At 41.2% G+C, this 12185-nt stretch overlaps 1 protein-coding gene across 4 annotated transcripts in view; it reads left to right on the top strand.

Moving 5' to 3' along the window:
* rap1aa (RAP1A, member of RAS oncogene family a) overlaps window positions 1-12185 on the top strand; it is a 133038-nt gene that overhangs the window by 95116 nt on the left and 25737 nt on the right. For all 4 annotated transcript variants that reach the window (XM_068007686.1, XM_068007685.1, XM_068007688.1 and 1 more), the window contains 2 exons: window positions 516-572; window positions 3786-3926. In XM_068007686.1, coding sequence (XP_067863787.1) covers window positions 516-572; window positions 3786-3926 — 198 coding nt within the window. The remainder of the gene's footprint in view (window positions 1-515; window positions 573-3785; window positions 3927-12185) is intronic.

Genomic DNA, 12185 nt, shown 5'->3' with positions numbered 1-12185 from the left:
CACCACCACCTTCTCAAGGGCAATTAGGTATCGGCAATAAATGCTGACCTTGCCAGTGACTCGCACGTTCCATGAACGAATAATAAAAAAAGATGGAGAGAAACTATTTCCTTTGGTGTGGGAGTCCAGAACAAGGAGGTGTAACCTTAAAATTAGAGCTAGGCCGTTCAGGAGTGATGTTAGGAAGCACTTCACACAGGGGAGTGGAAATCTGGAACTCTTCTCTCCCCTCCCCTCCTCTTCTCTCCTCCCCAAAAAAGCTGTTGAGGCTGGGGGTCAATTGAAAATTTCAAAACTGAGATTGATAAATTTTTGTTAGGTGAGAGTATTAAGGGTTATGGAACCAAGGTGGGTTTATGGAGTTAAGGTACAGATCAGCCATGATCGAATTGAATGGCAGAACAGGCTCAAGGGGCTGAATGGCCTACTCTTCCTATGTTTGTTCCTATTAAAATTGCTGCTTATGTATCTGAATGTGGCCAGGTTTGGTAAGATGTATTCTGTTTTCTCTGCAGCAAGTTGAAGTAGACTGCCAACAGTGTATGCTTGAAATCCTCGACACAGCAGGAACAGTAAGAAATCTTTTTTGTACAAAATTTAAGAATCTGACCACCTTGAAATGTAATTTTATTGTACTGTATTTTGAACCTTACATGGATGGATGAAAACAGTTAACATAAATTGGTCAATAGTTAGAAACTTGTGTATAGCATATCACCCTCTCTCCCTTCCCCCATCAGGAAGCTAATTATCAACAGCTGGAATAGTTATAAAGACAGAAAATGCTGGAGATTTACAGGTCCATCAGCATCTGAAAATGGGACCTAGCCTTTCAAATGTGGAACCTTCAGTTCTGTTCTAGTGATGAGGTTCACTATCTCCAAGATATCTCCATAAAGGTGTAACCTGTCAGTGTACACCTGGTTACATCTTAAGTTGATCATTGGACCTTCAGCTTTGGTTAATCATTTTATTTGTTCTTGAGATGTAGGCAACATTGGCCCAGCAATATTTATTGCCCATCCCTAGTTTCCCTGAGGGCATTAAGAAATCAACCACATAGTGTGGGACTGGAGCCGCATGTAGGCCAGACGGGTCGGGGTGGGAGGATCCCCTGCCTGAAGGACATCCATGAAGCAGTTTGGGTTTTTGCAACAATCCAGCAGCTTTCGTGGTTGGTTTTCTGGTGCCAGCCCTCAAGACCAGTTATTGAACTCAATTTCATAACTTGCCATGGTGAGATTTGAACTTATGCCATAAAAGCTACTGTACCTGGGCCTGGTTGTGTACCTATCACATTTTTCCTTCTACCTTAAAGCATAGTGGTCCTTCACCATGCAAGCACTATCTGCCTCATCTCTGTTACAAGCTGCTCCTTGATCTACAAGTGCTACCTGGCTCAGCTGGATAAGTAGTCTTTGCCATATGTGCACAATGTATCTACATCATTACAGGGAGGTTGCTGTCAATTAAAATTGACATTTTCAACAACTTGAGGGTCTCCAGAAAGATTGGTTTTGCATAGGGCTAACTGAGACCGGTGCATTTAAGTAGGTGAAGCTGTGTAGCCTGTGAGTGAAATATTGCCCAATGGAGCCCTGCAGCACTTGAATGCAGCTACAGAATAGTGATTGCATAATGTCCAAACAGTACTGGAGTCTGCTTGCCAGTCTCAAGCATCTGTTAATTATGCAGAGTATACCCTACATGGTTGATATCCATGTATACTTGAGTTGAATTATCTCGTGTTGAATTGCAGATGGTATTCTGGACATGCTACAATTTAATGAAGATGCCAGAAAAGCCCAAGTGTGTCTTCCTTGCCCTGTAAATAAGTTGTGATGAATCTTATCACTTCAGCCTCCTCCATAATCAAAATACCTTTGACCACTGCCACCCCTGCTAGATGTGGAGATACTGGGGTGGACAAATGTAAGGAATCTTACAACACGAGGTTATAGTCCAACAATTTTATTTTAAAATCACAAGCTTTCGGAGATTATCTCCTTCGTCAGGTAACGAAGGGGATAATCTCTGAAAGCTTGTGATTTTAAAATAAAATTGTTGGACTATAACGTGGTGTTGTAAGATTCCTTACATTTGTCCACCCCTGCTAGAGATCAGAGTAACCCTCGTACTCCCATTCTGATTGAATTTTCATAGTTGGTGCAGTCTTTCCCTCTCTGGAGTATGTGGTATGTTCAAATGTTTTAATTGCAACAAAAAAAATCCAGAATTGTTTTTGTTTGAATCTGTGTAGCGTGTTTTATTCTGAGCTTTGTGCAGCCCGTGTATGATAGTTTCATTGACGAGCAGGACCCAACCTGAAGTTACAGCCCAGCAGTTGAATGACTCACGTGCCCCAACTTCTGATCTGGTTCATGGCTAGTTCAGAGCTCAACTATGTAGTCTTGGTGAACACATTGGCCCAAGACCTGAAGTTAGCAGAATACTGCAGTGCTGATACTTCACAAGGTGTGCCCAGCACTGTGGGGTTATGACCAGGAGACTTTGAGCTCTGGTGCTCCCTCTGCTGTTAAACCAGGCACTGCAGCATTCCAATTTTTTGATTTATTTTTTCAAAACTCTAATGTTTTCTCTTAAACTTTGTAATCTTCAACTTACAAGCCCTGTTTGAACAGTTGCTGCATTTTGAATCTATTTTCTTCACATTTAAAAGCTACTCAGGCCTAAAGTTTTTAACCAAATAAGTGCATTTCCTCCACTCCATCTATAATGGTATACCTTTTTCTAGGTTCTCATTAAATCCATTAGCTACACGAAGCTGTTTATTAGCCACACTGTAGTCATGCTTTTCGTGTAGCAGTAGATATTGCTTTTTGTTTGACGTAACTGGATGTCTGCTTATGTCTGTTCAGGAACTATTGCTGTCGCCCGCCGTGGCTCAAAATGGCTGGACTGCCATAGCATAGTATTGTGATGCATTAAATTTGACTTAATGTTTGTCTAATTTTCAAGCACTGCATTAGTATAAAGCTTAAAGTTGAGCTTTTTGTAAGTATTTTCTTCCTGTGTCAGAAATCATTCCCAGCTGAATGAGTGGGTGGCCCTTTGTTCAATGCCCTGTATGTCTGGAAGGGGGTGGAAGGAGTGGTGGAGAGACCTCACATGATAGCATGGCTGAGACCTCGCTACGTGAGAAAGAACCAAGGCTGCAAACGTGTGCTGTGAAAGTTTAAGATGTATGCAGCTAACTTGTGACCCCGAGAAGGGTGAAGTAGAACAAATCAAGTACGTTCCCGTCCAAAATTTCCTCTAGCCACGTGCCATCCAAAGAGGTGTTAATCTATTTTACTGAAGTCGTGGAGTAAACCTTTGGCCCAGTGATAGCCGTCCTGTCTGAGTCGGGAGGTGCAGGGTTCGAACCCCACTCCACACAGTCCCAGGGTGAGCGGAGATTCCCTGCTTCTGAATTCTGGCTTGACGTCCAGCGGGATGCTAGTGTCCGGCGGGTGTGGGTGTTTCACCTGTTTTTTCGCCCCCAACCCCTCCTGGATTGTGAGAGCCCATAAAACCCTCCTGCCATATAGGACTATCAGCTGGTAATATGGTTACAACCAGTGTGAGAATATGCAACAACTGAAGCCATGAGGGAAACAAATTAAGTACATTCCAAATGTTCCATATCCATTGACTCCTTTTACTATGTAGGTTTTGCTTTGCTCTCGACAAATGAGATTTATAAGGTGTATACGACTGAAATGCCGACTTAGTGCCTGCAGCTGATCAAGCATTAAATTTCTGTCCTCCGTTGTCTATTACAGGAGCAATTCACAGCAATGAGAGATCTGTATATGAAGAACGGCCAGGGGTTTGCACTAGTATATTCTATAACCGCACAGTCAACGTTTAATGACTTACAGGACCTGAGAGAACAGATCCTACGGGTCAAGGACACTGAAGATGTAAGTAACTTTATTTTAATTTTTCCTCTTGACTGCAGAAGAATTTCAGGGCAAACTAAGTAGGATTGTAATACTTTTTCTCAAGTTTCTGACCATCAGGTATCTTTTTTTTAAAAGACTTTTTAAACCTATAGAATTTGTTTTGACTTTTTAAGCAGTTGGGAATTGAAGAGGAGTTAACCTAAAATGTAGGATGCTGATTTAATATGCAGAGTTTAAACAAAATGATTGGTGAAGCTAAGTGTGACTTTCTACTGGTAATTTGGTTTCCTCATTGTTCCGAATCCTCTGAGCATGTAGGTGTGCGAACAGTGCTCAGGCCACCCATGTCATTTCTGGAGCCAGTCTAACCATTTCATCTTTACCATTCTAAATCCATAGCTCCTTCCAATTGTTGCCGAGTGATCCAATTCACTTTAGAATGCTACAGCTGAGCCAGAATCCATTGTACTAGTTGCTAGACAATTGCACAAATCAGCTACTTGGGATGAAGCTAATCCTTAAAGGGGAAGCAGAGTCTAGGGAAGCAGTCCCCATTTTATAGAAGGGAATGTTAGTCTGTTTTGTTTTCAAAGTTTTTTTTTGAATGTCACTTGCATAAGAGACCCTCACTGCTAAACTGTTCTAGTGACAGTTATCTTGGAATGGCTGTGTGATAAATAGTGTGGAACATAGGAACAGGAGTAGGCCGTTCAGCCCCTCTAGCCTGCTCTGCCATTTGATAAGATCATGGCTGATCTGTGATCTAACTCCATATACCTGCCTTTGGCCCATATCCCTTTAAAACCTTTGGTTGGCAAAAAGCTATCTATCTCTAATTTAAAATTAGCAATTGAGCTAGCATCAATTGCCGTTTGCGGAAGAGAGTTCCAAACTTCTACCACCCTTTGTGTGTAGAAGTGTTTTCTAATCTCACTCCTGAAAGTTTTTGGCTCTAATTTTTAGACTCTGCCCCCTGGTCCTAGAATCCTCAATCAGCGGAAGTAGTTTCTCTCTCTCCACCCTTATTATCTTAAAAGTCGATCAGATAACCCCTTAACCTTCTAAACTCTAGAGAATACGACCCCAATTTGTGTAATGTCGCCTCGTAACTTAACCCTTGAAGTCTGGGTATCATTCTAGTAAACCTATGCTGCACTCCCTCCAAGGCCAATATGTCCTTCTGAAGGTGTGGTGCTCAGAACTGCTTACAGTACTTCAGGTGCGGTCTAGCTGCAGCACAACTTATGCCCCCTTGTGCTCTAGTCCTCTAGATATAAAGGCCAGCATTCCATTAGCCTTATTGATTATTTTCTGCACTTCAATGATCTATGTACCTGAACCCCGAAGTCCCTTTGGACATCCACCGTTTTTAACTCTTTACCATTTGGAAAGTACACTGTTCTATCTTTTTTGGTTCTAAGTGGATGACCTCACATTTGCCACAGTTTTGCCCATTCACCTAATCTATCAATATCCCTTTGTAATTTTATGTTTTCATCTACACTGCTTACAATGCCACCAATCTTTGTGTCATCGGCAAACTTAGATATGAGACTTTCTATGCCTTCATCTAAGTCGTTAATAAATATTGTGAATAATTGAGGCCCCAAGACAGATCCCTGTGGGATTCCACTAGTCACATCCTGCCAATGTGAGTACCTACCCATTATCCCTACTCTCGTCTCCTTTCACTCAGCCAACTTCCTAACCATGTCTGTACTTTTCCCTCGATTCCATGGGCTTCTATCTTAGCTAACAGTCTCTTATGTGGAACCTCATGGACTTCCAGAAGGCCTTTGATATAAATAACATCCATTGACATTCCCCTGTCCACTACTTTAGTCACCTCTTCAAAAAATTCAATCAGGTTTGTCCGGCACGACCCACCTTTCACAAATCCATGCTGGCTCTCTGATTAACTGAAAATTTTCGAGGTGTTCAGTCACCCTATCCTTAATTATAGACTCCAGCATTTTCCCCACAACAGATGTTAGGCTAACTGGTCTATAATTCCCTGGTTTCCCTCTCTCTCCTTTCTTAAAAAGCAGAGTGACATGTGCAATTTTCCAATCCAGAGGGACAGTTCCTGAATCGAGAGAACTTCGAAAGATTATAGTTAGGGCATCTGCAATGTGCTCACCTACTTCCTTTTAAAACCCTGGGATGGAAACCATCTGGTCCAGGGGATTTGTCACTCTTCAGTGCTATTATTTTCTTCATTATTTTTGTTTTACTTATGTTAATTTTATTGAGTCCCTGTCCCTGATTCAATATTAGTTTTCTTGGGATTTCGGGCATGCTATCCTTTTTTCTACTGTAAATACTGACGCAAAGTAATTATTCAACATGTCCGCCCATTGCCAATGACAATATCCCCACTTTCAGTTTTTAAGGGGCCAACACTGCTCCTGACCGCCCTCTTTTTCCTAATATAACTATAAAAGTTCTTCGTATTGGTTTTGATATCCCTTACACGTTTCTTTTCATACTCTTTTTGTAGTTCTTACTATCTGTTTTGTGACTCTTTGTATCTTTCCCATTTGCCAGGATCTGTGCCATTTTTTGCCTTTTCTATGCCCTTTCCTTATGTCTTATACTGTCCCTTACCTCTTTAGTTATCCATGGCTTTTTTTTGGCAAGTAGCATTCTTGCCCCTCTGGTATAAAGTCATTTGACCCATTAACAGATTGCCCAGTTTACTGTGGACAGTCTCTGTCTCATCCCATTGAAGTCAGCCTTACCCAAATCTAGAATCTTAGCTGCTGATTCACTTTTTTTCCCCTTTCAAACACTACCTTGAACTCGATCATGCTATGATCGCTATTGGATAGATGTTCACACACAGTTAAGCTGTTAACTAAATCTGATTAATTACTCATTACTAAATCTACTATGGCTTGCCCCCTTATTGCCTCTAGGACATACTGTTGTAGAAAACTATCCCAGATACACAAGAAATTCACTACCTTTCTGACAGTTGCTAGTCTGCTTTTCCCAATTTATGTGAAGGTTTAAGACCACTGTGCCTTTGTTACATGCTTGTCTAATCTCTGCATTTATATAATCTAGCACTTCAGAGCTGCTGCCAGGGGTCCTATACACAACTCCCACTATAGTCTTAGACCCTTTCCTATTTCTCAATTCAACCCATTAGGTCTATGTTGGCTGCTTACCTCCTTGTTATATTCTCCTTTTATCATTGAAGTGATTTCATCTTTAATCACTAAGGTTACTGCTCCCCCTCTTCCATTTTCCCTATCTCTCCTGTAGACCTTATAACCTGGTATACTTAGTTCCCAATCCTGACTATCCTGCAGCCATGTCTCAGTAATAGCTATCGTGTCATACCCTCCGATTTGAATTTGTGGGATGCAGTTTGAGACTAATCTGAAAGCTCCGTTGGAATCGTCTGACCCCAAGAAACCGAATTACCAGCTGGGATTGCAGATTTTGCAATGGCCTGATTTTGTGGGGTCAGGCGGCTTTGGAATGTTTCTCCCCACTCTGCTCTTTGCTGATTTACTATGATGCATAGGGACACCTCCCATCAGGGAGGAAGAGCTGGCTCTCGAGGGTTTCCATGCCAGTAAGAAATTTAGTTTTTCTTTGGTGATCCAAACTTAGCAAGGTTAATACACTGTAAAAAGAATGATCAAAAAGTACCCCTACTCTCCAAGACTGTCCTACCCTGTTAAGTTTAGCTTGTCTTGTTCCTATGTCCTGGTTTCCAGCAAAATACTTGTATGTCCAGCTTATCTTTTAACTTTGTTCTAAAAGCATAGATTATCTTGGTTTGCATTGAGTTAGTAAATCTCTGCTGGGCAGGGGTGAAAAACCACAGCTGATCTTTGTCACCCAGGACTTTTACGGGGGTTGGTGGGGAGGGAGGAGAGAGCAGGAGGAGGTAGAGAATGAAATCAGCAAATGATTTTACTGCCCTAATGACTGCTGCTGGAAAGCGCATGTGTCTGGACTTTGGGTGAGTTCAGGATCAGACTTGATTGTCATACGCCCTACAGTCCAGTAGTCTGCGAATGCTAGTTGCCTTGGTTCATACATGAATGATCACTTGATCGAGTGGCTGGAGGGCTGCCAGTGGAACCCTGCCCCAACATGGGTTTCTGCCTTGGAGAAGGGGGTGACTCAAATTGGATCAGACTTCCCCAATCTTCTCCTTGAGAACTAACTCTACAGTCCACCTTCGTAGTTCAAAAACCCACAATTCCAAATGCTGTTTCCCTCCCCTTTTACTTTGTAGTTTTACTCCCAACTGTATACTGTTTTATGCCTACCTAATCTCACTAATTCATAGTACAGCATCTGCCACTCCCTTGATAAATTCTTGTAAACAATTTTACAACACCAAGTTATAGTCCAGCAATTTTATTTTAAATTCACAAGCTTTCGGAGGCTTCCTCCTTCCTCAGGTAAATTTACCTGAGGAAGGAGGAAGCCTCCGAAAGCTTGTGAATTTAAAATAAAATTGCTGGACTATAACTTGGTGTTGTAAAATTGTTTACAATTGTCAACCCCAGTCCATCACCGGCATCTCCACATCTTGATAAATTCTGTGAATCTATTTGTGAAATATAATGCTTTATTTACCATTGCAACTAGTGTCTCGCACTTGGAAAGCTTTGCTCAACATTTTGGCACTTTAATCATCCTGACTCTCACCTTATTTAAATGTATAATGTGCGTTTTGTAATTACATTGGCATTTTTAGTATTGGTGTGCATTTCTTTTCATTTCTCAGTCAAATTCCATTCTCATTACTAAATCTCATCTCTTTCAAGGTCCTTTTTCTTTGCTGTTCAGACAAAAAAAGCTGGTAACTTTGTACTTTTTTTAAATGAGTTGCATACAAATAGGGAAGTCTCTTGGCTGCTTTTGTAAAATTTTGCTAAAGTTTGTAATTTAACTTTAATCTACAAGAAAAATGTTATAAATGGATGTGAATAGTTTGAAAGCTGTTAATATGCAGGGTTATGGTGGGTGTGGTATCCAGAGTTTCTGTTTTTATCAGAATATAATATAAACAGATTGGCTTATCTCATTGCACCATTGCTGTGAAGAGTGGTCAGAATTGACGGTCTATTTTTGAAAGATGTCTGTGCATGAAGACATTTTGTTCCTTGCAATGAATCTCCTTCAAAAGTAGCTGCAAAAAATCCAAGTTTTGTGTGAAATGGAACAGCCCCGTTAAGCTGCTTCTTCGATGCTTTGGCGCAACCCTTGAGAAGTTGAACTATTAGTATGACAGCCAGCTGAGCGGGTTGAGTTATGTATAGTACAGATTGAAGACCAGATCCTTGTGGTTTAAAAATCTACATTTGGTTCGTGCGGGGGGGCGGGGGGGGGGGAATAGGCTTGCATTCATCGTCTGTTTGCAGTCTATTTAGATCTAGCCCAGAGAGAGGAGACGAATGCCCACTCTAACTGGGGCTAGTAGTTTAACTCTTTAAACCGAATTCTGAACTGTGAGTAACTTGATTTCCAGTTCTTCCATTGTACCTAAGTCAGATGCTCTTTCAAGCTCTACTGTGGCTTTGATTCTCCATGAATTGAAATACGGTTGTCTTTTTATGGATATTTTCAAGTTTATAGTCTTAGCCTGTCTTTAGCCAGCTTATGCAGTATGGGTTTCCCACAGAGAATGAATGTGGGGTGAAATAATAGAACAGACGCACAAATGTATGAAAAGACGTACGGGAAAAGACCGGCTGGTCCATTGAGCCTAACCCAAACCGTCATGACGTCAGTCTGTGATGCCCACGTGAAATGTTGCTGTCTGAGGTGGATTACCACATGCCTGGGGGTGGGAGAACTCGAACATGGGCTGCCGGACTGGTTCTTTTGACTTGTAATTGTTCAACTTATTCTCGTACTTTTTCAGTTGTCCGGGGAAATAATCTAATCTTGCACCTGAATGCAATGTCGTTTCTGTACTGCAGTTGAACCAATGATTGTAATTTTAAACTGATTTCACTTTTTCAAAGTATTTGTAATCCCAGATATTTGTCCTTTAATTATAATGTAACGTCCAGGCATAGTACTATACCAACTAAGTGCCAGTTCTCCCAGTGGAGAGGGAAAATTGCACGACCAATCTTTGTTTCCCTCTTGCCTTCACTGTTGTATGTTGCTCAGGCAGCTTGACCAGAGAAGTGTATCTAGTGTCTGGAGATCAGGGTTGTAGCCTCCCAAAATATTTTTTTTAGAATTGTCCGTGAAAGCCTTTTGAAGATTCATAAGATTCGTTCTAGTGTTTCTTTGCCATGTTAACAGCCCACGTCGCAGTAAGATGAAGTGAATGGTGACCCTTCTAATGTTCTCTTTCAGTAAAGGTCCTAGTGTGGGTACACTTAATTCAGCAGCCCCGGGTGGGCAGAATGCTAGTTCTCTTTGCCAATTCTGCTGCTGAATAGGTTGAGGGGAAATAGTGTGCAGCTCCTTCACTCTTTATGCATGTGTGCTCCTCTGTTCTTGGGGGAGGGGGGAAGGAAAAAGTAATTCACTTTACAGTTAAGTTTGTTGCAACTATCTTAGTTTTCAAAGGCCCAAATATTGACCTGGAGTTGACCTTGCACTGGGGTTTACAATGTGTTTCTTTATTAAGCTTGGTTTGTATTGTGCTGATCATTCAGCATATTTTGATCTTGAAATTATGGGAGACTGAGTATTTAATATCGCATTGTACCTTCTAACTTGCGTACTTGAAATACTTCTGTTTTGGTCATTTAACACTTACAGCATGCTGTATGTGTAGAATCTGTGCTTAAGATATAAACTTAACAGTGAATGTGAATTGTTCACTAATTTTGTCAGCTAATTCCAGATAAGTGACAAGCACAGAGCACATTCAGATACAAATTAATGTACTGGGAGTTTGTTAATTGGCAGTGTCTCAAAGGATTGTTCTATGCAAGCAATGTAGCTTTTTTTTATATTGCTCAACATGGGGTCTTCTGTATCTGAAAACTGAAAAGCTACAGGTTTTCAGCAGAGTTTAACTCAAGATTTCCTGTCCCCGTTGTGTGCAGGAAGTGTTCATAGTACCTCAAAGTTGTCATAGCAGGCACATCCAGCCTTGCAAAAGGGCATCCTTTCATCATGTACATGTGTCTGCTGTTTCCTGCCCCTATGCATTACTTTGCTTTATCCTCGGTTCTTACTATGCTTAATCGGTCCATCTGTTCTTAAATGCTGTTTATATTGTTGTCACCTGATCACATAACTTGGGAACAACAAATTTTATGTACAAGGGGTGTTCCCCCAGTATTTTCAGTATTGTGATTGGTGAAAAGACTCACAACCGATCTCCCTGGAACTATGCTGCTCACTGCCTCCTCCCCCCACCACAACCATTTCCGTACACCACCACCACCGCCTTCTACATGTTGCCACGGCAGTTTTCAGTCCTTGAGCCAATTTGCTATTCAGTTCCATGAGTTTAACTTTCTTTAGAAATCTTGTGTGTGGAACCTTATGAAGTGCCCTCTTGAAGATCCGAGTAAATTATATTCGCTGGATAGCCCCCATCTGCAGGTTATCACCTCAATAGAATTCCAGCAGTTTAGTGAGGTACATGATCTATTGCTTCTTTTGATGCTGACTGCTCCTTCGGGCCTATGATCTGTAGAGGAGTGTAAACAGCATCCCATGTGATTTTTCATTAAACGTTTTAGGCTTAACTGAACTATAATTTCCAGGTGTCATTCCTTTTATTTTAAATAGTGGGATAGCATTCATTATTCTGTAGTGCAGCTCTCACCAGAGCCTCTTTTATGTGTTTTTATTTTGTTGACGTTTCTAGGGTGTGTCCCATCTGGCCGAGGCACTTTGTCGACATTTGCTGCTTTGGGTTTCTTTGTAATGTATGAGCTGTTGACGTTCAAATAGCAGCCATTTTTCTGTCACAATCGGTTCTCTACTTTATATTCAGATATGTTGGTGTGTTTTCCTTCAGCCTCATTAACTTTCTGCAGAGAATCTTAGGAAGCCAATTTGCCTTGCTCGACAGATGCAGCTTTAAACAAATCACGTGCCTTTAATGCTGACTTAAAGCCCATTTAACTAGTGAAATGTGAAGGATGATTTTTTTCATAATTTAAAGGGGTATATTTCTTCAAATGCAAAAAACTTCTCTGCCTGTTCTCTCTTTCTTACCCCCCCCCCCCCACCCAACAACCCAGTTGAAATCTTAAAAAGAACCAAACTCCAAACTTTGTTGCAGAGGTCCTGGCTGGTACTAAACTTCTAAAAGTACTGGGGTAT

This window comes from Heptranchias perlo, chromosome 27, assembly GCF_035084215.1.
Source record: "Heptranchias perlo isolate sHepPer1 chromosome 27, sHepPer1.hap1, whole genome shotgun sequence".
Classification (NCBI taxonomy): domain Eukaryota; kingdom Metazoa; phylum Chordata; class Chondrichthyes; order Hexanchiformes; family Hexanchidae; genus Heptranchias; species Heptranchias perlo.
Note: the sequence above shows the minus strand (reverse complement) of the source record. Positions and strands in the feature narration are given on the sequence as shown.